A 26978-nucleotide genomic window follows, 5' to 3' on the forward strand; every position below is an offset into this window, starting at 1 on the left:
GCGCTAATGGCATCAGTGAATGGCATTTAATCACTTCTGATGTCATGTGCAGAAGCGTAAAAGATGAATTTCGATCTGCGCACCAATAAAAAATATTTAAAAAGAATATTAAACTTTGTCAAATTATTTAAAAAAGGTTCAAATCCTATGTTTTTAAGCATACTCTTTCAAAAAAGAAAAAACTTTTAAAATTTCGGAAACGTACGCATTGAAGTTCTCAATCTGTGGAGGGCAAATTTGCTGAATTTTGTTGTCACTATAATAACCGTTTACGGCATTATCGCCTTTTCTTTTCTTGAGATTTGTGGTTTTCATCCACATATATCTCTCAATCTGGACTTTCAGCTCGCCTACATAAAGTTAAAATATCGTGCAATGCCTTGATACTGATATGCGGTGTTGGAAATTAATATTCAAAAACTTATCAAGTCCTCCCTATGATGTTGTGAAAGTGACTATTGGTATGTGTATGTATTATATGCCAACCTGAAATATATCCCAGATTACTACAAAATAATTTGTATTTAATTCTTTGTTTCAGGAGCTCAAATAATGTCAAACTAATTTTAGTTTGAATTTATTATTTTCGTGTAATAACAGTATGTAATTATGTATGTAATAACAGCATATATGGGTAATAACAGTAATTAATTTTGGGAAGAAAATATTCAAATTTTAATCTAATAACCAACTTTTTCTATCCAAACTCAGCTTCAGTTTTAAATTCTAATTTTGCAACTGCAATACTTGTTTCACATAATACAGTGCTGGCCAAATTATTAAACTAAGACAGTTTTAAAAGCAAATTCTTTATTGATTACGTGACTATAGACACATTAACGAACAGTGAAATAATTATCTAATATTTAGTATGCATTCCCTTGTTCTTGATGAGCATTTGAAGTCTTTTTGACATATTTTTCTCAAGGTTTACACCATTTATTAACTTTTTAAAAAATGAGGTAAAAAATTGTTTATGCTCACTTTTATATATACTCACATACACGCACTCATTAGTTACCTTAAACTAACTTTAAATATAACAGAACACACTAATAAAAAGAACTAGTGAACTGTTTAAGCTGATTGAGATTATGTTCCTGGTAGGTAGATAAACAAAGAACAGAAACAAAGCAGACAGTGCTGCCACCTGCAAACATTAAATTATGCTAAAATAACGTAATAATCAGTGTACAGTATGTACTGTACTTTAACAGTAAAATAAATAGTATTTTAGTACAAATAGTGTACAAAAAAACAAAAAAAAAAAAAAAAACTCTTTAGTCTAATAATTTGGCCAGCACTGTATTTTGATGTTGGCGGAAAAGACGACATACCATAAAAAGTTAAAACTCAAAGTTTCAATTTTAATTTCGTTAAAAAAAGCAGGTAAATGTTTTGGCTCGGTTATCTTTTTGTTTTTCTGACCCGCAATATATTTATTAAAAATTTTCGCGTTATATTTAAACTCAAATGAAATTTAATGCTTCAAAACGAGCAATCAAACGAGCCTCATTGTTATAGACCTGCTCCGATCTAATGATTTCTTTTAGGAACAAAATATTCCATGCATTTTAATTCGGGTAGTGTATCCATACATATAACGCAACTAATGCTCTTTGTTTTCTTTTATTCCCCCAGTTTCATTCCTACCCCCCTCCCATTAGTAGAAAAAAAAAGGTTATATTGATGGAAAATTTAAGCAAAACTTTTGTTTCCACACTGCCAATTGTTAATTGTTATCTGCTGAATTAATAACAACTGCATGGCCTAAAAGTTTGAGCGAATTATTATATACAAATCGTCTGCTCATATTTGTGATGAATCTTTCCTAGTAATTAAGCTGAAAGTATGTCTGGATCTCTATTTGTCTGCCTGTCTGGATGTCTGTGACGCGAATAGCAACTAGACCGTTCGACGGTTTTCATGAAATATGGCACAAAGCTAGTTTGTAGCATGAGGTGTGCACCTCGAAGCGATTTTTCAAAAATTCGATTTTGTTCTTTTTACATTCCAATTTTGAGAAAATTTTACCGAGCAAATTATCACAACGTGGACGAATATATTACGGAATTATCATAACATGGAATCGTAACATTGGCAAGCAAATGAATATAGCAAATTGGCGAGAAATTCATCATCCATTATTTGTCAATATACAGGCGAACCAAATGACCTTTTAATTTTCTACTACGGACAAAGCCGTGCGGGTACCACTAGTTAAAAATAAAATCAACACTTTATTTAAATGCAGGAAAACGGGAGTTTCAGAAAAACTAATTTGAGATTTTAAGAAACGTAACTTTTATTCGCTCAAAAAGATCAAAAAACAAGTGCAGATGCATAATTTCTAGTCCTTTCAGTTCTTGATCCCATTAATATAGACTGAAGTTTTGGTACAAATAGGAAAACGGCAGAAAATTTTGTTAAATCAGTATTTTCAAATTGCAATATAAAATGGGAAGCGCAGGAAATTAATTTCCGGCTGCTTAAATTATATCAATCGTTGATTAGAACCTATGTACTACTTATTTAATCACTACATGTGTAGCACGCAAATATTCTATTACTCCTTAATTAACAGCAGTGCATATTTTAAATACCTAATATAATTGAGTCTAAATTATTAAATTGTAATTTCTACAACATGTAATTATTATTAATACTTTTATGATTACGCTATTTCGCTGAGAACTCCTCGCTAAATTACAAAATGTAAATGTTTAGTAAGAAGATAAAACACGCTTTGATGACTATTTTGATTAAATGCCATTACTCGCATTTTGTATGCAAAAGAAATATCTTAATGAATTATGTCTAGCTTGAAGTATATTCATTAGAGTTCATATTAAATGCTCTCGTAATGAAATGTTGCCATAAATGTTTCATACGCTCATACGCAAAACAACAGTTATATATATTTGCATCAATATACAGCGTATATAAATAGTTTATCATCGCTTAAACGTTTTTGAAGGGACTTAATGAAAAAAGCGTATGAATGAAAAAAAAAAGTAAGATTGATATACGTTAATGTGTATTAGACTCTGCAGTGACCATTTTTTTAAAAATTACCATTGATAAAACATATAAAAGAAAAACGTACAAATGGTGCTTCACTGTTTATACAAACAGATGTATGACAAAATAATACAAGCACCCATTGAAAAGGGGTGCTTGTATTATTTTGCAAAAAATAATGCAAGCAATTGTATTATTTTTGACAATATATATATATATATATATATATATATATATATATATATATATATATAATTGCTAATATCAAAGAATATAGCAATTATATTACTTTAAATTATATTACTTTTTTCAAAGAATATAATACTTGACGAAAAATAACATAACATTCTTTGATAGTAAAGAAACAGAACATGCGTATCACTTCGCATTCATCTCTAAGTGGTTACGAAGGTAAGGTATGTATTAGTCGTTTAACGTCAGTCATAAGAGTTGTATGTTTGAAGTCATTGTGTTTGGAATGCGATGCACTGGCTGTTTGGTGGCTAAAGAAGCTGATTATTAGAGGCGTTCAAACAAAATTGTGTTAGCTTACACTACATCACACACAAAATGCGTTAATGTATCGTCTGAGAACTACAATAGTAGACGGGAAACAAAGCTTTCTGTGAAAAATAATTGATCCACGTAGTGGTTCAAAACAGCAAGAAATCTTTACTCCAGATACCGCCTGTACTCATCTCCCAAATTCCATTTCAGCAAGAATTGTCCAAACGAAACTAAGAAAAGTTCATGAGAAACCAGTTCTAAAATCCGCATAGAAATAAAGCCCTGGCTAGAGCCAAGACAACAGTAAATATGAGTTTGCTTTTAATTACGGAAGTGAAACAGTGCATGATAGGCAACAAAAATCACTTAAAAAAACATGCTTAATTTTCTTCCTATTTATTGTTTTTATTGATATTAATTAACATAATTAAAAACTATACAAACTTAAAAAAAAAAAAAAGAGTGAATAAAATTCAAAGCACATTGAGATTTTGATGTTTTTACAGTAGTTTCTTGCACCGGAAGTGAAAATTTTGCGAAACTATAAATATTCAGAGATGCTGATTAAGAATATGAAAAAGAAAAAAAAAATGCTTTCTTTAAAACGAGGTCCGCTTTTTCAAGCTGCAAAACGTTATTACTTAATACCCTTTTTATAGCATAAAACTTATCTAATTAAGTACTTTCGCTCATGAAACCACTTTCAATTAATTCATAACGCTGCAAAACGCAATAAAATATCTGCTCTGAAAATGAATCCTGCATATACTCTGTTCTCTTCTGGGCGAAATCAAACTTGGAACAGCACCAAAACCCACTGAGGATTAAACCATTTTGAAAGTTACGATGTGAAGATACCAACACACTGTTTCCTTTCTTCTTGAAGTAAAAAATGAAAAATTTCTTCGATTAATCGCTAATCTTCTTAGTTATTGCAATAAAAAAGAGGAAAAGAACTCACTATATCTGAGAGGAACATATTTCTTCTTGGAGCGGAATGCTCTTCAGGCAAAAAATTATAATGGATTTTATTAATCTTCTTTGAAAAAACCCACGTTATTAGACGTTTTATTCTTAAGAATAAAGGAAAGCGTTATTTAGCAAAACATGAACTTTAATGTTAACGATATTTTTTCGAAGGTTTTTTTTTTTCATCTTGTTTAAACAATGATGTTTTTTTTTCTTTTTGGTGCGTCAAAGTTATTTTTTTTTTATCTTGGGAGCAAAATTTCTTATTTTTTGAGATTTATTTATTTATTTTTTTATTTTATTTATTTATTTATTTTTTTTTTGAGAAGTTTCAAAAAAAAAAAAAAGTTTTAATATTAGATATTTTGATGAATAATACATAAACATTGATGTAAGGGGATTTGTATACTATGTGAAGCTATACAGTGCATGCATTGAAAAAATGTAGTTGCCACGAAAGCACAATCTATGACCTGTTCATTTTATGTAATGGGATATCTACTGGCTCTAAAGTATCTAAGCTCATAAGCTAAAGATCTATAGGATATAAATGATCAATTTTACCTTTATTTTAATTTGATGCGTATTTTAATGTTGCTTATATATTAATTCATGGTATACAAAAAAAAAAAAATCATTTATTAGATATGTCGAAGAATGGTACGTATGTGTGCCGTATACAGAGTATTTTTAATGACCTGTGCATTTACTTTTCCAGTAAGGTTACCAACTTATAAACTTCGTTTACGCCGATTGTAAAACTCAAAACAACGAATGAGAAGAGCCAAAAAGTGTGCATATAATTTGCAGTATTGTCCATAACCGCCTAAGATTTCCACAACTATGGATTATATATGTTTAAAAAGAAAGCTATAACTGTAGGACTTACCTTGTTGACTTACAACAGTATTCCCTTTGACAGTGACGACAGATTGTTCTCCTTTATTCTGGTCTGTTGACACAACTGATGCGCCATCAGGTCCTAAATCAAATGTTAGCACTGTCTCCTGGCCACTAGGTTTTATGACTTGGGAGAGTCGGCCATTGAGGTCGTAAACGTAAAAGAATGATCGTCCAGCTGCGTCAGATCTACTTGTTAAAAGACCATTACTGTCATAATCGAAAACAGTCTCCATATTATCAGGATCGACAAAGACTTCTAAAGTGACTTGTTTACCCATTTGTACTCGACATTTTTGACCACGCGCCGTCTCTATCGTATGTAAACTATTTCCTTGATCTCTTAAGAAAGCCACTTTGTTTCCAGATGCATCTGTAACAGCGCTAAGTTTGCCAAAACTTGTGTTCACATTGTAGTGAAAATTGTACACAGTTTTTCCCGTCAAAACATTTTTAGTCGTTATGTGCTGCCCATATTTATTAAATACGTAAATTTCATGATGCTCTGGAAATGATATTTGAAACTCATTGTTTGTGTCTTGGGAAGGCAAGTAAGGGATGGCGGATAGTATCTTTAAGGTTCCTTGATCTGCGATGTGCACTACACCATCTCCAGTAACCGTGATGGAAGTTACTGATAGAAGCCTAGTATCAACGGCTAGTTGTCCTTCTTCTTTGGTTGAACAACTGCAGTTCTGCCATTCACAGTCACATAGTCCTTCTCTTCCTGCAAAATGGAGCAATTCACCATCTGGTGTCAACATTCGAACACGGTGAACATTTTTTGCATCAACTTCTGCCAAGTACATCGTACCGGTTGGACTAAAAGTAAAGCCAATCAAGGACCACAGCATATTGCCACCAGAAATTCTTGTTCTTAACTGACTTTGTTGTGGCCTGCAGTACACTGGATGTCCAGCAATGACCATTACTCTTCTGTCCTGAGTAAGTTTAAGCACCATGTGATCATCTATGAAATACAAAGAGTTGTCCAGAGGATTGATGGCTAGATCAGTCGGCCACCTGAGCTTTGCCTAAAATAGATTAAAAATACATTTTTAATAGTAATTAAATGTTTATTCCTGATAAAGATTTTGATTCAAGTTAGTTTAGGAAATGGTGGATACCTCTTCGAGTTTCAAAGTGCCCGAGCAAGGAATAGGACGCCATTGTCGCTTGTGATGATGATCTCCAATTAAAGTATGGATAATACCTCTGCTATCCACCATTCTAATATTAGATCCATCAGCAAAGTAAAGTGTGTTATCCACTGCAACAGCCATGCCTGAAAATATTGCGTTGTAAGTATCATATATGCCCACACAGAGAGCAAGAATTTGAAAAAGAAATTCTGTAAGGTTAGAAAAAAAAAAGGATAAGTAAAATAAATAAATAAATAAATAAATAAAACTTCGACATGTCTTCATGTCTTGAGCTTAAGCTAATTTTTCTAAAACAAAAACATATCCCATACAAAAAAAAAAAAAAAATTGTAAATGACTAGCATAATTTAGGAGAACGACAAAAAATGTAGATAGAATATAATATTCCATAGAACTGTTCATTTAGTTCATAATAATAATAATAATAATAAATGGTTGAACTTCTTCTTATAATAATGCAGAGGCTTTGAAATATTAATGAAAAAATTATTTTATGTAATTTGCCATAAAGCTTAAATACCAGTGAAACTGACCATATAAAATTAATAGATTGCTTAATGATTAAAACGGAAAAAAAGAAAAAAAAATGTAGAAGCAGTCCTATAAAAAAGCAAAACAAAAAGAGTAGCAGTAAAAGAATTATGAAGTAAACTTAAAAAAAAATAAAATAAAATAAACACTTAAACTTTGAACGTCAACTGCTTTTTACAACTTTTATACAAACCAGTTTTTTTTAAAGAATGAATAAGTGTGTAGTTACCCAAAGTACAAACATAAAAACTACGCAAGACATGAAAATAACTTATTGCTTATAGTTGCTTTCCTTCTTTTATATTATAAATAAAGAGCATCATTTTTACTAAGAAAATCATAATTAAAAGCAGTATCTACCACCATAAAATAATAGCTGCAACCATTTTATTAACTGAGTTCAAGTTTTGTATATTTTTGGCGATAATTCGTTGCAACTGAGATGCATGTTTCATCAGCCTACGGTACTTTAGAAAATCTTTTGATTTTCACTACGGTAAATTATTTTGAATGAAAAATACAAACATTGTATCTAACAATACACAAAGAATATTTCAAAGCAATATACATTCTACCGCCTTTTTTCTCTTAGGTTTTTTTTAAGTTATGGAATGTATGCTGCCGTGGGCAAGTAAACGGCAGTACCTGCAAAAGTTATATTTCGAGATATTTGAAGAAACGAATTTTGAATTCAATACTAGCAATCGGAAAATGTTGAAGTTAGACTTTTTTTCGCGCTTTTATTTCAGCGGAAATCAAATAAGAAGGCTTGTTCAATGAAGCAACGTATAAATGTATGACAAAAAAAATGTATAAAAAAAAAAAAAAAAGAGGAAAGAAAAAGAAAGAGAAAGAAAAAAATAAAAATTTGCAGTTACTGCTCACGGCAGTATGGCTTTTTCAAATAAAGCACAACCACTTTCTAAACTTGAATTGCGTATCTGTACACAAATACAGCCTTCAAGCTGCGTAAAAATTTGGAAGCATAAACCGTATCTTTAGAAATACGGGAAACAAAAAAGAGTCCGTAGGAACGATTTTGCTTTCAATAAGCACAAAATAATTTACCTGCCAACAAATACGACGATTCCAGACTTAACCTTTTTCGAAGCAAATATTAACTCAATCGCAATATAAAGGCAATAGTATCACGGAACGAGCACCGAATAAAGTTTATCTACCTTTGAAAGATTCTTTTCTACCAACGAAATAAAAATAACTTGACATCGAAAAATATCTCAAGGTAAACGTCATGTCAGAAAGATAATTTTAATCCCGAGAGAAATTTCAGCGAATATTCAGACATTAGAACAACTTCCTCGCAGTTTCTAGTCAACTAAATTGAGCTTGAACCCTAAGGGCATAAGGACTTTCAGTTTTGAGCATCAATCACTTGTCTTGGAAAAATATTACCACGGCCACATAACTTTTTAAAGCTGTTTGTGCAGTCATAGTAAATCCGTTGACTAGGTCGTATCCTACTCCATATTGGGACACAGAAGTGTGAGGAAGAACTTAAAATAAGATTTAATATATTTAAACATATTTTCTGAGTTTTATGCAATTTTATGAGTTAAAGTAACTTTTCAAACTGTTTCGTTTCGTCTACTCGAAACGAAAGTATTCTGTTTTGGCATGTATAGTCATTGAATGAAATTATGAGAATTTTTATCACGCCATATTATTATTAAATAAAACTTCGTTCAAAGAGGAATATCATCTTTTTACTACATAACCAGCAGTTTTACTATACAAATTTTTTTTTTTTACTACATAGGTTTTTAAAGCGGTAATCAACGATCACTTTTAAATGTAGAATTTTCTATATAAAGTGTTAAAGTTATCCAATAGTTTTTCTTTGTTCTCATGCGATATTTTGTTTAAAATAAATACAGTCGGCTCTCTGTTTAACCGGGGGGGGGGGGAATCTTTCAAGGGATCACAAAAAATCGTCCTTAAATAGAAAACGTCAATAAATAGAATGCTTTTAACACTACAGTGGACCATCTGGGACCGTGAAAATCCGTCGTTGAATAGAGCGTCGTTAAACAGAGAGCCAACCGTATTGTGCTAAAACTATTGATGCTAGTGACAGCAAAAGCTGTTAACTACTATTTTTACAATCAATGTCCTTTTGACAGAATATATTTATAAAAGGCAACTTAGGAAACTGCTTCGATCGGTGAATAAACAAATACCACCAAAATGTCAACGACAAGTTCATGAACTTAGTTCTAGACACCTTCATGTTATCTGAAAGCATGATGCATGTAGATCTTGGTATTTCAGCTTTTTCTCCAAAACAGTACATAGCTAATTAAATATTTTACAGTTTTGTTTTGAATGAAAAACGTTGAATCAGAAAAACGTGTCAATATCTAGTTTCTGTAGCAGCGATAAAAAGCAGGGCTACGGAGTCGGAAAATAATGACCAGCTCCAACTCTTACTCCTTTACCCCAAAATTAGTTCGACTCCAACTTCACAAGCACTGGCAGAGTTGAGGACTTAGAGGGAAAATGATCAACATCAACCCTGACTCTTGAAGTTTTAAACCTTCGACACAAGACTATCCGAACTATACTACCTCATGTGACGCGTAATGATATGAACTCTGATGAAGAATATCTTCAAATAATTAAAGAAAACTTCATTTTACCGTTTATATAGCATAATTCCTTCGACTAATTCTGAATGTTTTCTAAGACACTGCTTGCCAACTATCGTTAAAAATGTCGTTAAAACAAGATTTTCCAATTATCTTTCATGAACCCATATTTTTACGCTGCAATGCAAACTTTTCGGTTTGTTTTCAGCTATATGCAGACGTTTCTGGGAAGCTGTATCTTGTATAAACAGTTTTCTTTCATGTAACTCTAAAATTTACAACGCGAAGCATCTACCACTCATTGAGAAATGCTATAAGCATGAATTTTCCCTAGCCATATTATTTGCCAAAGGCCAAAAATGGAGCAACGCAACAGATACGAACATCACCGAGTCCGCGCATTCCTTTAACACTTTGCTGCATTTCTAAATCTTAATTACAATCAAAATATCCTCATGGCAGCCGAGCAATGGGGTCATTTACGTCAAGCGCGATGATCCTATTTTTCTAACCTCCCACTCCTTACGCCGACCCCTATGCTTCCCCCGGGGACGCTCGAGCGGCGAAATGTTCTCAGACCCCGAGGCGAAATTAATCATTGGTAGCCGAGTCAGGAAGAAGTTTTAATTAATTTACGCAACTTTATTATAACAGCTGGTTATATATTTATGGATGTTATAACCCTTCCTTGGAAATGTTATAACAAGGGCGTAAACTTTTGCCGGAAATGTTCGGGAAAGAGGGAGTAGTTAATGTTACTGCAAATATTTCGTAGAACGAAAACATTGAATGGAATTTTGACTTGTCTTTCTTGGAGATAACACGAGACTGAGATAAGGGCACTTTGATATTCTTTGTGTTTTTTTTTCAATGGATATGTCTGTGTATGGTTCGAAATGAGGTCAAAGCAGTTAGGATCATGGACTGGCTTTTTTAGTTTAGTCTCTAAAAGGTTCTGCTTAGTCATAATTTTCTAATAATTCAGATAGTTTAAGCAGATATTTCAGCTGCTAAATATTACGTTAGTTATGTATTCGGTATAAAAAAATAGATAGTAAAACATTAGAGCTCTGTGGGAGGAAAGTATGGTTAAGTAAGCAAACAATTATTGAAAACTAGCTTATAGTGAAAAGTCTTCAGGAGTTTGCTATGTTAATTTGGTTTTCGCGAATGTACAGATGTTTATTTTCTCAATAGCTCAGTTAAGAGAATTGCGCAATAATCGTCTTTATTATTCTTAGTAGCACTTCATACACAAATAATAGTTCCTAAAACATAGATTGAAAGTTCAGCAAAGTATTGCAGAACAAAATATTTGGAAGCTGGGCACAGTCCAGAGAAATGCTATAGTAGTTCCTTGTGCATTGGTTGGTGAGGGCCATGACTGCAAATCACTGTATTATTTGAATTTTGGTAAAAACAACTGTATGTATATGTATAAACGTTTTATATTAAATTAGAGGGCTGTCCAACTGCAAAGAACCTACGGGCCAGAATTTTGGTCACTTATTACCTGGCACACCGCAGTTTTAAAAAGTTGAACTCTCACCTCTTATACAATAACAGTTAATAGTTAAATTATCAATTATAAAACAATGAAACAGAAGGATTATAAAACAATTTGCTTACATTTTAATGTGAAAATCGAGGTCGATCGAGCTTCCTTACAAGTGCAGGAGTGTCAGCATCGATGTTTGTCGTTGTTAGCCGAAGAAGGTCTAACAATGAACGAGAGCAAGCTCTCAATTTATTTTGCGAAATCAACAATGGGCGTAGAGTCAGTGAGGGGGCCTTTATTTTTAACCAATGGCAGCAAGTTTTCCTTATCTAAAATGTTTCTCTCTTCCCACCCTGTCTCCTCCCGCCAACGCGAGAAAATAATACTCGTATTTCCAGGAATTGTTTGAAGGCCAGCGTGCAGGTGAGAACTGCTTGACCTGTAGATGTCCTGTACCTTTTCCTCTCAATACTATAAAAGGAGTAAAAGAGCGATCAAGAGGAAATTTCGGGGACCCCGGCTTGACCAAGAATCGTAGTCTCGGATGCTTTTTGATACCATAAAATGTCGAAAAAAGAAATTGCTGAATAAGAAGTTGGCGGGCCGTACAATATGAGTTGGCTGGTCGCATGCGGCCAGCGGGTCGCCAGTTGGACAGTCCTGAGTTATACACACACACACACACACACAAAAAAAAAAAAGACGATTGTGTAAAAATTGCGCTTGTCAACTATAATACTGCGGGATTATGTACTCCCTAGTATAGGATATTTCACCATTAGATGTATCATCTCAGCTAGGACCCGATATAATTATGTGGTGTCGTAGCGTTGCGCAAAGAGAGTGATGACGTTCATTACGAAACGTAATAACGAATAATTCGTATTAAACGTTCACTTAAAGTTACGTTTTTAGTCGTATGTTTTTAAAATAAATTCCTTAAGTTACAGTTGGTCGTAGTAATTTCCAACAGTATTTTTATAAAAAGTAATGACTAGTTTTTTAGACTAGTTAAAAATTTATGACTAGTAGATATAAAATTGAGGTCGTCAAAATGTAATTTTTATGTGAAAAATATGACTAACGACGTCTATTTTTAAGCCCTGGGTACAAGGATTTATGCTCGTATGAACGCTTAGGAATCTATCTGAGTTATGAGAACATAATCAAACTTTTTTTTTTTTTTTTTTGGTTTTTACGTTGGTATTTCGCAGTAAACGTGCTGTTGATTACATGATTACAATCTACTGACTTAAAACTATCTTATTTTTTACATAGTTAAACCATTTCGTTTTTGTAGCATTTCGCAGTAAACGTGCTGCTCATTACATGATTACATAGGTACAAGTAAGCAATTGATTTAAAACTATTTAATTTTTAACCCAATTAAACCATTTCGGTTTTGGTATTTTCCACATCAGCTTTCATGAAACCATGTTATACATTAATGGCTCACTATTACCCAATACCGTTTCTCCAGAGACTATTTTTTAAAAGATGCGTCATATATTTAACATTTTAGGCAAACGTTAATTCATATTTAGTGCGCGGTAGATTTTAATTTATCGTAACTCTTCCAGAAATATTGTTACGCGTTTCAAAGAACGTTACATTATTGGTCTTAAAAAGGCTTAATTATTTCATTCAAATAAATGTATGTTCTGAAGCAGACTTCGATTTTCAGCAATGTATTTGAAGAGTTTGCGGAAAAAATATGCATATATGCTTCTAATCTTTGTCCCAAGTGCAATAACTGTGAACGTGAAATTACTCTAAATGCTTTTAGTATGCTGCTATAAAACAAAGATTATTATTGAAATTCCGATACATAATAACGATGATATTTCTAAATGGTGATACTTAAGGTAGCTGCAAATTCATATAATTGGGAAAAAGTCAAATAATTTCATTAAAAAGAAAGGTTTTCAAGTTTTACAGCTTATTTTTTTGTCTACCTTAAATATTTTAAGAACAATTAGAAATGTACCAATTTATGTATGTTGGTTTTTGCTCCACATGAATTCGTATACCACAACCTAAAGTATTTCACAAGAGTTTTAAATGACGAGACATATGCAAGTATCTACATTATTTACGAACTTTAAGTTGATGATTGGAAAAAAAAATGAGAAGGCATTCAAACTAAAAAAGTAATAACTGACATGTTAGGAAATCATTTATCTAACTAGTTACAAAAACAACATATACCATAACAATTTTGCAACACGTCATATTTAATTTATTTATTCATAGAACACAGATCCTAACATTGTCATGGAAAAAAAAGAAGCAGAACTAACTAAAGGCAGCTCTTACGAGTAATACCTAATTATTATCGAGTTCGAGTTCAAATCCAAACATAAAATTTCATTTGAAAATCACTCTAACTGCTTCCCGAGCAAAGCTCTACAGCCTTAATATATTTTGATTGAGTGCAATAAATGCGCCAGAAAGGATTATTGATTTCCTTTTTGAAGCTGTGCTGGAAATGAGAGTTCCTGTACTTTAAGCCGTGTGAATAACAACAGGTTTTCATGTCAGGTAGAAGTTGACATCTCAAAGAGCGCGGGCTTCCGGAGTGACATTTATAGAGCGTAGAAATTAAATCATACGGATGAAGATTATGATGGAGCTGGGTGGACAGCTTCCCTTTTTCTCTCTCGAAATTTAAATAACACTCGGAATGGAAATTTGATTTAAAAGCTAGGGTGCTTCAAATATGTGCTGTGTGTGTGTGGAAAAGATTTTTCCGAAAAGAAATACCTCTCTTTGAATTTAAAATTTTGCAAATCAAGGGAAATTTCCTTCGTGGAAAGTCGGTAAATATTTAAATATTCCAGAGTCTGCCGAGAAAGAGAAGTTTTCTCTGATTATTTTTATAGAGGAAAGTGGGAAACAAAACGTTGGTGTTTTCACGCGATTGTTTTAAAACCAATAAATGACATTTCTGATGGTCTATGAATGATTGCATCAATAATTTTTATATTTGAATATATTTTATGATAGAAATTTATTAGATGATACGTTAAGAATGAACTTTCAGAAAATAGTTAAACAGTTCCTTCAGTTAAACCTTATGCAATTTTTCAGACTGTTACAAACTACCAATTATAATGAGCCACTCCACGAAAAAGTCAACCCTTTGTCCTGCATGTGACGGTTCATATATTTTATTAAAAAGTAATAGTTTTAAAAGGTAATGACGTAATTTTTTGCTCAAGAAATCACACATAAGTTTTTAATTTGTTAAGCAGAAAAAACTTGTTCATTAGTATTTTCAAGTAATTTTCTTAACGAAATATGAGGTGTCCTGAGAGGGAAAAAATGGCCGTTTTCGGTGCAATGGCCTTAATATGCTTTATAGTGGGCAATAATTATTTTACCATTTTATGAAAGAATGACTTTCTTGATAATTTTTCGAGCACAGAATAAAATAGCAAAATTTTAATTTTGTACACAATTTTAGCAGTAGGGGAAGAAAACTCCATGTCTCAGGAGCAAGGGCGGAGATAGGGGGCAAGAGAGGAGCTCGAGCCCCCCCCCCCCCCTTAGAAATTTAAACTACCTTGGTTTTAGTTCTTTTCTCATTTTAAAAATTAAAAAGTCTTTCTTCTCCAGTCATTAATGAATAAGTTTAAAAAAATTCAAATTTCAGTGACTCTAATCTGTCTTGAAATCGGTTTCCATTTAGAAAATATCTAGTTAAACCATGGAGAAAGTATCTGAGCCCCCCCCCCCCCCCCAACAATTTTGCATATGTGCGCCCTTGCTCAGGAGAGATTTCTTGATATTAGCTATGATTATGAATTTTAGTATTTTAAGGTTAAGTATCAATTTTTGAATTTAAGGAGACTAAAGGTTTAAGCTATCAAATTGTTATTCCTAGTGTATTATTGTATTTTTAGAGCGCGTTTACAAATAATTTATTCAATCATATTAATATTGGATTATGTTTTTTTTTTAAATTTATGAATGAAATATTATTATGAGAACTGTCTGAGCTCTAAGGAGAATAACGGAATTTTGATTTCACGTTTATTTGTAATTCCGGCGGCTGTCGCAAAAACACCTAAATATAAATCTGCTAAAAATCACATAAGAGATAAGTTACAATTTTATATCATTTTCGGATTTAGTGCTTTAAGATTTACTAAATATTGCTTCACTGAAAGATACTAAAAGTTTCAGCAATCAATAGTTTTGTGATCGATAAACTATCTTTTTTCTAACAAATAAACTAGAAATAAAAAAAAAAAAAGTCTGAAAATTTCGGTCTTTTTAAAAAATCAAGTTGTAATTGATTTACTTATGAATGTTAAAAAATATCCTAAATTTTTCTTAATAATTTCAATCTAGAATTCAGTTTTAGAAACGAAAACATTATGAGTAAGAAACTGTAAGACTACTTAGCCAATTAAACTTTATTGTACAGTAGGAAGGGAAGTTTCGTTTGCTATTTATGGTAATTCTATATAACATACCCATTCCTGATAATTTACTTGTATTTTATCCAAGTATTTTGTTTTTTGTTCTTTTGAATGGCTAACATGAACTTGTAGTTTGTTCGCATGGTGATAATTTGACTTTTTTGAAAACTTAAGAAGTATTTTGTTAACGATATCAATCCAAGATATCGATTTTTTCTTTAGAAAACATGAAATACTGAGGTGCCAACCAAATCACAGGTATCATAAACCAAATTGATGCCAAATGCGCCGTTCCAAAGTAATTTTGAAATAAGTGTAGGGAATTTTTCCCCCCTTTCTCTTAGCAAAGTTGAAATGTTCTTTTGTGATGTTACCTGAAACTGGTTCACCATATTTTATTACCAACCATCCCCCTCTATAGATAGACTGACATATATACCCCAATTTTTCCTTGCAAAAAACCGTAAGTAGTCGCAGGTGAAAGTCGATCTTATTAAAATTGTAAATTATTTATTGTAATTTGATGTAAAATGATTACAAAAATCCAATTTTATACAACAACTCTTACAATAATTCTGCGCCCCACCCCCTTTTTTCTTTCTTTTTTAAAACGAACCAATGGGAATTTTATGGGAAATACTTAACCAAGATATTTGACGTACTTTTCAAAATAGAAGTGCATTGTTTATGAAGTATTTTTTCTTTAAATCAGAATTTGATGGAATTAAAATCAATCACTCTTTAAAATTAAAAAAAAATGAAAATGTAAAAAGTAATCAACTTATAGAGTGAGTTATGAAGTAATCTCTTAAATAATGTGATCCTCGAACCTTCAACAGAGGTTCCTGGAGAAAGTTGAACTTAAATTTCTTAAGACACGGAATCAGAAGTTACTAATGGAAAAATCGGTTTCAAATATCATTTCAATTTCGATATTCATTAGCTTCTTATTTTTAGTGTCTCTTGAATGCTTCATCGGCCGTCTATTGCCACTCGGGCAAGTGTATGGCCCTCTTGAGGAGCCAAATCGTTTTTTTTTGGGGGGTGATCGCCCCTAGGTTGGGAACGACTGAGCTAAAACAATTATCATTTAATTTTAATACGTAGCGAAAATGTGTGCTTTTTCCAACATTACCCTTCTATAAAATAGTTCTTTATTTGGGAAATCTCTCTTTAATTGAATGAACGATTAGCCTACTATCGTTCGCAAATAAAGGGCAATAATTGCAAATTTTTTATTTATTTATTTATTTCTTTATTTATTTATTTTTTGAGTTTTTGTCATCTATTGGCTTTATTGTACAACCTTGCTTAGTTGATTTCTGCTGAAAAATTGGTTCGAAAAAAAAGTCAAATTCCAACATTCCGAGATTGTTAGTATTTAATCAAACACACATTTCTTCAAATACCTCGAAAACTCATTTCTACAGATACTGCCGTTTACTTGCCCACGACAGTATATGGCTAAAGAGTGAAATGCAATAAATTTGGGGATTAATGTAAAGAAAAAAAACAGCAAATATATATTTAATTATTTCTGCTTTCAGTCTTATTAACAAAACGGAATGAAGTAAAATTTTTAATGCCAGGCATTCCATTCGGTGTAAGAATTTCCATTCACGTTTACCTTTAGGATAGGACAGCCGGGCTTCCAAAGCTGGCTTTCCATCCCCGCAATTATCACGGTCACGTGGGAGACAACGATCTCCACTGCCAACTACCACATCAAAATTGGACTCTGGATCTTCAACTTTGTCCAGGGAATGGATTCTCAGAATTTGGTGTCTCTCCGGATCAGAGATATACAGATGACCATCCGTAGGACTTAAGGTTATATGATAATGAGTAGACATGTCTGTCGTCCTGCACAAAAATAAACATAAAATAAGCGTGAAAGTAATTTCGATTCTAATCTGCATTTATATTTTGTTTAAATATATTTTTAAAATTAGTTTGAACAAAGTCGCAATTTGTTTAGCACTCACTATGAACATTTATACGAATGTAAACTAATGTATAGACAGGTAAATGTACTTATTTTTTAATATGGATGATGCTGCACTGAAAACAAAATGAAGTTTTCAAAAATCACTACTTTTATGCTTTCAAATAGAAAGCATAAAGAAGTTCCTGAAGCCTTGTGTTTCCAATATGAGTTCTTATGCTTTCAAATAGTGCACTGAATTATTTTGTACTTAAAAATGAGTACATAATTCGGTTAATACTAAATTTTGAAATTATTACGTACCAAAAAATGAGCACAAATGCTTCAAAAATGAGCACATATTGTTTCATTAATAAGTACGCGCAAGGTTTCAAAAATGAGTATTTGATGGCCTCAAATTTGAAAACCACATCGTCGGAGCCATTCTAGTATGCCTATTTTCTGCCAGTAACAAGAAACAAAAAACCCTCTAAACGTCAATAACCTTCCTGAAATCAAACTAGAATCTTACTGACGAATTCATAAAACTTTCCAATAAAAGCCAGTCACTTCATTCAATTTATTAGGTGTTTCACTTTGAACTCTGTTACGGCTCTTCCAGATTGACTGGACCCTCGGACCAAGGTTAAATACAGTCTCTGGGCTCTGTAGCTTTGCAGAAAGTGCAAGTAAATAATCTTTCTGGTATTCGAAAATAATTCTGTTTTTTAAACTTTGGCCATAATTGCTAAAATGCTTTAAACACCTTCCTGGTAAACCAAGAAGGTTCCAAGCCGTTACTATAAACGTATCCAAGTTTACTTTGAAAATTGCTTATTTATTCCAGAATTGTGGCTGGCTTTCATTGGGAAGTTTTATGATTCGTCAGTAAAAGTCCAGTTTGATTTCAGGGAGGTTACTGACTTTTAGCGGTAAACGTTTTTGTTTTTTGTCAGAAGTGTTACTGGCGGAAAGTAGCTGCTCATTATTTTGCAAGATTTTTTTTTTTTTTTTTTACAATGAAAGAGTGAGGTGATAATTTAGAAACTGAAACCGATGTACCACATGTTTCGGAAAATCTAGAAGTAGCTTATGATCTCTGTTGTGCAGGTCCTTTACAGAACGAAAAATAAATTGCATTTCGTAAAAATTACTTAACACTTAGCTACTTATTTTTAGTAGAAACAATAATAGTAAATGTTTAAAAAGTGCACTACTGTTTGAAAATGAAATTAGCAACAAACCTCATTCTAAATATCGTATAAACTTGACCGCTAGTTGTAATTCGCCGGATAAGATTGAAATCTCCTACGTAAACGCTGCCATCAGGACCTGATGTCAGAGCAACTGGAGCCAAAAGTCGCGCTTCTCTCGCCATGCCGTTGCATTCAGGGCAGAGCATAGGTCTCTGATGACCTGTGCCCATCAAAGTCGAAATGACTCTCGGCTGTTGTCTAAAGTATATTGTAGTGCCATCGCCTTTCTGGAGAACACCTAAGTAAAGGGGGGAAAAATAGAAGTGAGAAGACTCGATTCAAACCTTAGTAATAGAACAGGGTTTCTTAAAATGTGTTCCGCGGAACACTAGGGTTCCATGGAGATCACTCGAGGGTTCCGTTTCCATCCAAAACTTCAATTAGTCACTTCTAAAATAGTGACTCTAATAAAAACGAGGTTCGAGTGAAGTGTTTTATGAGTATTTTCCGACTGAACGGCTTAGAAAATATCAATAGTGGATTAAAGAGCTCTTATTTTTGAAACAAAAAAAAACATTCCCAGAATGTTGCATATAAACTATAATATTAAGGAAAAAAGGGGGTCCCACGGAAAGTTGAAATTCAAAAGGATTCCACTTATCAAACAAATCAAGAAACACTGTAATAGAGTACTATCCCGTTACAAAAAATTTCATGGGACTGCACATTTTGGACGTTGTAAGGGAGATCAGCAAAATATAAAATGAATTAAATTACACTCCAAATGTTGAATTACAAGTAATTCTTTTGTTAGGAATATAAAAATATAATTTGTCGATCAAAATAAGCAGCTAAAAAAGGTTAAATAAATATACTTCTTCCTCCAACAGTGTTAGTTGGAGAGTAAGAAAATTACAAGTCCGTTCCATTGCGAGAGCTAAGGCAACATTGCATGCAAATACCGAAATGTTCGTTACGTTGTCCGTATACTACAGTTTCACCCTTATTTAGGAAGATCAATCAGAAATATCTACGAAAGAGCTGAATCTCATTTTGGTTGTATAAGATGTAATTAATCCGCATTTCTGTATCAGTGAATTAAGTTAAACTAATAACTTATAAGAGAAATCATAAACAAACGCGTTTTTGACCTTTAAATGACGCAATTTTCAGCCACACCAAACGTATTCATTTTTGTGTATGACATTTTTCTACAATGTAATTTTCTTAAATGACTCATACTAATGCATGTTGCCATTTTTATTTCAATTAAAACTAGCAAATAATTTTTACATATTTTTAAATAATGTCGAAGAATTTAAATATAACCAATTGCTAGTCTTTGAATAATGTGTAGTTAAGTTACACGATAATATTGAAATTTGTTATGAATATTTATTTAAAACGACAAAAAAAAAAAAAAAAAAAAGTAAATTTGAATTATATCTTCCTTAGAGCAGTCATAAATACCACTTTTCTGCATCAAAGCATAATCTGCAGTTCCTGACTGTTAAATTCAATCAATGGATACATATTTGTTTTGCCATTAATTCTGCAATGCATTAGTACGCATCAAAACACAAGAATATTTAATTAAATAATTCCTTTCTAACTTGACGCTACGCCTTGTCTCGACATTTAATTAAAGACAGCAACAAAACACCCATAAACAAGCAGTGGTAAAATGTAACATTTGGACAAAATTTTCATTCGAGTCTGAATATATGTTGGAAGTATGCTTTATGTATTTTTGCTTTCTAAAGTATTAAAATAATCAGTCATTTATTTAAGTAAGATTTTACAAAATAACTCTGAAATGTTGAATTTTAATATTTTTGTTGATTGTACTTCGTTATACGCACAATTTGCTTTGGAAAAACTCTGGTAGAAATTGCATAGAGTTAAAAGTAAACAATACGAATTATTATTATTACATTTAGTTAACTATTACACTTTGTTAAAATGTTCTGTTCGAAATTTTCCATAATTATGCTTCCACTTTTCATAATGCTTGTGAGCATCGGTAATTCATTCCATTTTTTGCATATTTTCATTGTTAGTTTGTGTTATACTTAAATATACTTTGAGAATAAAGACTGTTTCTGCAATCATTGTAAGCGTATTTTTCGAGGTTGAATCTGCAAACAGAAAGGTAAGGGTACAGAGTGACTAGAGAATGAACACATTCCAGTGAATAAAGAGTTTCCTATTGAAAAAAAATGTTTCTTAAACATGTTTTAAAGGTTTTTTTCTTTCTTTTCTGAGATTCAGTGGCAGTGGTAACATCTTTCTAAACAGCTCTAAAAAGGAAATAATTAGATAGTACTGTGTTTGTCTAATGATTGATCGTGCTCTTGTACTGGGTTGCTGAACATTTTTTCATTTCAATCCCCCCAAAAAAACATGAAGCAGAACCGCAAAAGTTCTCCCAAATTTTAAAAAAATAACTACACTTATCAACTTGGTACAGTTGTTACCGAAGTAAAAATTTTTTTAAAATGAAGTTAAGAAAATACCGTTTCAACGATGCCAATACAGCATATTATCCATTTTAACGAAATGAATTTTCAGCCCAGATTTAGTTTCCATTACATTACTTAGTACCAGTAGAACTAAATTCCCGCTACAACGAACAAAACTTGGGGTGCCTCGAAGTTCATTGTAACGGGATTTCACTGTATTTCTTTTAATCTCTTTGTTGTATGTCAACATCCGATATAACAGTAGCTGTGGAGTCGAAGTCGAACTGAGTTTCGGCTAAAGAGTTAGAGTCGGGAGTCAAAGGCTTTTAAATTCCAAGAGTCGGAGTCAGACTCTGATTAGGGATAAAGGAAAGAGTCGAATGCACTGAAGTTCTAGAAGGCGGAGTTGATCATTTTCTCTTCCCCGACTCGGCAACCCTGATGGATAAAAGACCCTTTTGCGGTTTGTTTTGCTTTTAAAAATCTGGAGTCTGTTTCTCTCTTCGGCTTCCGATCTTTTTAAACGCCCGACGATAACGGCCATTTGCAAAGTTACATCTTGTTTATGACTATTATTTCCCCTAACTTAGATCTAACGTAAGACAACTAGCTTAACTATTGAGGGATGGAACCAACAGTCGTTTGGACACGAGTTTGAAGGTAAGAGAATTTTTTACCAGTCTCCTGTACCAATGGCGAACTTCTAAAGGTCTAAGTATAGGACTTTCGGGTCCAGCGTTAGCAAACTTCTACTTCAGGTACTCCTGATGAGCCTTTTCTATATCTAGCATTGAATCCAACATACTTCCATCGCGGTTTTCGTATCATTTGCTCTTAAAAAACTTTTATGATTTCATATTTACGTGTCATAATTATTCCCTTTTCCGTTAATTTTCTTCAATTAAATGGGTGGCGGGAAAAACGTTGTATGTATAGGTTTTAAACAATTTTTTTTCAGTGGAAAAACGATGAATATAGTCCAGAGAATGAATCATCTGTGCTTTTAGTTCGTTTACTCTGCCAGAAAATGCGCTAGTTGGCTTTGGCCTTGAAAATAAAAAGTGTTCATAATTGATGGAAGAACGTTATTGCACTAAGCAGATTCGTTTTTCGGCTGTAGTGTAAAGTTGTTGTTTTCAACAAACAACTTTTTTCCCGCCACTCATTCAACTGATTAAACATATTTTTTTAGGATTGCTTACCAGTTACTGGTTATCTGACCATTCATGAAGTTAGTTTGGAGTGTAGGTTCTCGTTAATAAGATAATTAAACGCCTTACATTGTTTTTTTTTTTTTTTTTTACTGTGACGCAATACAGCTGTCTCAGTAAGCTACTTATAATAACCCTTTTTTCTTTTTTGTCTTTTCCCCTTTATTTATTTATTTATTTATTTTTTTGCGATGAAGTTCTGAAGTATTACGGCGCAAATCACATATTCATGTGACAATTTGTTACTTTCCTATGACATTTTAAAGTGTAGGAACAACTTTTCGGAGACTATATTGAATGAAGACAAACAATTGTTATTATTTTAGACACTTTCAATCGAGACTTTTTGTGAAGAAATTTACTTTTCCTAAGATTAAAGAAATTTCCTGAATATTAAAGCATTTTTTGTGGCAGAAAAAAATTTCATCGATAACAAGCATTTTTCTGTAAAATTCTTATTATTTTCTTCATTTTGAAATATTTTATTTTAAAATATTTCAAAGGAAGTATTTTTTTTTTCAATTAATTTAATTTCATTACCTTCATGGAAGTTATAACGGTGATGTATATCTAAGTTCCATCCTCCTAGTTCTGAGGTGTCCATATCATATCCCTTTAATGTCATAGAATGAGCGGTCCATATTACGTCACGGCACGTTCTATATTCGTAGCCGACAAACACTGTAAGATATACATAAAAATGTGTTATTCGAATCACAGACGAAAATCAGTAAAGGAAAACACAGATGTAGCAAAAGTTTAAGCTAGAAGAACTCACCTACAAAATCTACAAAAATTTAAAATTTTGTGTGGATTTTTTTTTTTTTACGAATTTTCACAAAACAGCAGTAAAGTCAAAAAATTTTCGTGGGACATTTCATAAGTTGCCGTCAGAATTGGGCATGAGGCAATTGAAAATTTTGTTACAGATTCACTATCTAGTTTTTGAATGAGAAACTGGAAAACATTTTGAGTGAGACGATTCCAGTGGTTTCATGCTGAGCCGCGGTGAAACCTCTTTTCTGGTTTCGGTTTTCAATAAAAATGTAAGCTGTGCATTTGTGAATTTTATGTTCAAAGCTTAAAAATGCAAAGCCGCCCCACTCTCCCCTATTACGATTTAAGTTCCCCAGTTGTTTCCGGACATCAAGTGTGCTTGTAGAAGGCCGAGAGAAATAGGCGGAGCGTACAAAAGTTAATTTCCGAATTACAGGTCTTTGATGTTGATCTTAACATAAATGTTTTATTGCATCAGATTCTTATTCTATGTCTTACTAAGAATAGCTTGATTGATTTTTATTGAAAGATGTTATTAAGTGGGGTTGAGTATTTGTTCCTCATCATATGCAGATCTCGTCATTATCAAAGGGCTGGCATTCATTCTTTCATGTGGTACCACTATCAGAGGACGACATTCCATGATATTTTTGACTCCGAATTTCCCCACTAGATGGTGGCACCTGGGCTATCATCGATGCGAAACTACACGAGGAATTTAATTTTCCTTGGATATTTAGAGCCAAACGAATTTTCTAAGAATAAGTACCATGCCACATGATCATGCGACATGTAAAATATATGGATCACAGACGATTCGCTGAATCTAAAAAATCTGGCGACTGACTACTTAGACCGTCGGTTATTGAAATAAAACTGAAAGGTGTAATGCATCTTTTTGAAGAATAAAAAAGATAACTTCTTCTTTTGCTTGTTACAGTTGCTACATTAAATGCATTCAGGCAGCAGACAGGATATTTTAAGAACTGTACCTGTAGTAAATTCGAATATTTTCATTAAAGAAAATGTGATTATTCAAAATCAATCTTCATCAAGAAAGAAAACAACTCAGTGATGTTAAATAACATTTTCAAAGTTATTTAGTGCTAACTAGATGAAATTATTTAACGACTGTTCACTTTGTTCATAACAGTACTAACTTTATTCTTAATAGTTAAAGTAACACAAGTGAAGTAGTGATTTTCAAAATTAGCGTTTGTTAATTAAATTTGAAACACTAAATAAACTGGAATATTTTATTTACTTTGTCAGTCGATGTATGAGAAAAATATTTATATTTTGCTGCACATAATTTTATTATCTTTTAAGTAAGTTTGAAGTTGTATCATATGAGATAATGAGCGACGATTTTCATAAAACTAATTATTTTAATTATAAATGCGGAGACTATTCTATAAAGGGATATGTGCTCAGTCAACTGGAAAATGTAATTAAATTAACCATTCTTTAAGAGCAAGACATTGTATTTAGTCCAAGAAAAACAGTCCGCAGTAAAATAGTAGTAATAAATTTTTTTGTTATTGTAATGTGTAATCAAAGTGCTCTTTAAAAAAGACTAGATGTTAATAAATGCATAAAAATAATTTGCCATAAAAACATAAGTTATATTTCTTAATTAATCACTCGCATCAATTTTTCCATCAAAAAAGCGCTGTAGTTTTTCCTTTTTTATCTTTTGAGGACTATAAGGTCTGCAGTATCATATAATATTAAAGTTTGCGGTTTTTCAGCAGTATTTTTTTTTTCTAAAATTAAGTTTATGATGTTTTAATAACATGAAAATATATATAATTTAAAAAAAATATTTGTATTTGATACTTGATGAAATAAATGGTGAACTCAAACTTGAAGGCCCAAAAGGATCTTTCAGTAAATTTGTGAGTTGAAGAAATATTTTAAATTAAATAATCAGTCTCATTTCATAAAATAATAATAAAACACACACACGCAGGAAAAAATTATTTATTGAAATGAATGAAAATTCTATGCTCGTAGAGTTTTAATATTACGATGCAACTTCAAAATATGTATTTATCTGAGTAAAATACTGTATTTTCTTAAAAATGTATTTTATAATGTTTTTATTTAAGCACAGAGCAACTGTGTCCTAAAATTAAAGTGACCTCTAAGAAAATAAGCACGCAGGCTTTAATTAAGATGATTATTTTGCTTCTCAAATTATGTTGCTTAAAATAACTGTTTAAAATTTCGAGAAGTTGTAAATGGAGTTCATTTTCCTGGAATAAACATTATTTTCAGTTATGTAAAAGTTAATTAGATTTTAAAAGTAATAGTATGCTGCTAAAAAACGCGTATTTTCTTAGCATATTTTCCCTCAAAATCCATAACTTTTAAAAAATAGTTCAGAACCTTATTATTCTTTTTTTTTACATTGAATTTATCACATGACTTAAAAAAACTAAGTTGTTCAATGCTACTGGCTTAGAAAAAAAATCTTTTAACAAAACTTGAGAAAAATCTTTTCGACTAAGATGCTTTAAAATTTGCAACTGTCTGATCTCGGAAGCTCTGATATACTCCCTGATATTAAAACTTTTTCGTACTTAATTCAAAAAAAAAAAAAAAAAAGCTTTTTTTGGTTCTGTTTATGACTTTAAAGAGTCTGAACTGCAAAAAAGTTTCTTTTTTCGCTCTTATTTCTTTTTCCGATCATCTAAAAAATGTCACGCTTCAAAAAATAGAAAGAAAATGTGATGAGAAATAAATCAATATTTGAGGGAGAAAATCTAATTAGAAGTTTTTCATCTGCGAAAAGGAGAATGCTTCTTAAAAGAAAATTAGTAGAACTTTTCGCTAAGATCTAAAGCAATTATTTTTTAGAAATGCATTATGTGTCACTTTTGAATAGTAGTTCAAGTCTCTAGAGGGTACAAGCAATATTTAATATTGCAAACATGAATTATACAATAACGAAAAAATGTTAATTACATTATGTAATTAAATATAGGTAAAAAAAAGGTCGAATTACTTTTAAGAAATGTATTTTTATGGAAGTTGATTTCGGTTATTACGACGTCGGTGAGTTAATGATGTTTATTAAGTTAAAACTGAAGGAACATTATAAACGAAGTTGATATTGCATCTAATTATGAACTTGCATTTATTGTATGCTCTAAGAACTTGTATTGAATAGATTTTTTGAAAATAAAAGTTGTAATGGATGTTTTCTGATAGCAATAAATAAGAGGGTTTTTTTTTTTTAAATTTCGAGTAATATATGTTTTTTCTAAATAATTTTCGATGGCAAAAAATATTTTTAATTAGTTGATAATCGCTCAATGATTTGTAAAGTTGTAAAGAATTAATAAAGGGATTTTTGCGGCAATTTTCGAAAAGCACTCGCAATGCGAATTGTTAGTTCAATATTCACCGATGGCGGTGAAAAATGAAATAAATGATGCCTTATTTTTGTACTTGTATGAATGATTAAGGAAGCTCCTTAAGTTAAATTATTTAAATGTTGTTTCGGAAAATCTTCGAAACTTAATTGCATAATATAGATGTACAGTCCGTATCTTTCTTAAAGTTTATACAATGAATCAAGTATTCAACATACTATGTGAATTTTTGTAGGAATATTTGCTGCAATTGATATGTCTGTTATTCATGGATTGTCTAGTAAAAGGTATCATTAATTTCATAATAATGTTTTATTCCCCGACTGAGAGTCCGATATTTCTTCACTATAGTGACCCACAAATGTTACTGAAATTTCACATTCATATGTGTTGCTGAGCTAATACA

At 31.9% G+C, this 26978-nt stretch overlaps 1 protein-coding gene across 1 annotated transcript in view; it reads right to left on the reverse strand.

Moving 5' to 3' along the window:
* LOC129216592 (teneurin-m-like) overlaps positions 1-26978 on the reverse strand; it is a 254259-nt gene that overhangs the window by 37628 nt on the left and 189653 nt on the right. The window contains exons 16-20 of the mRNA XM_054850806.1: positions 22956-23096; positions 18791-19040; positions 17250-17485; positions 6525-6682; positions 5387-6431 (exon numbers count right to left, since the gene is read on the reverse strand). Of these exons, the coding sequence (XP_054706781.1) occupies positions 5387-6431; positions 6525-6682; positions 17250-17485; positions 18791-19040; positions 22956-23096 (1830 nt within the window). The remainder of the gene's footprint in view (positions 1-5386; positions 6432-6524; positions 6683-17249; positions 17486-18790; positions 19041-22955; positions 23097-26978) is intronic.

The sequence above is a fragment of the Uloborus diversus genome, chromosome 2, assembly GCF_026930045.1.
Source record: "Uloborus diversus isolate 005 chromosome 2, Udiv.v.3.1, whole genome shotgun sequence".
NCBI lineage: Eukaryota > Metazoa > Arthropoda > Arachnida > Araneae > Uloboridae > Uloborus > Uloborus diversus.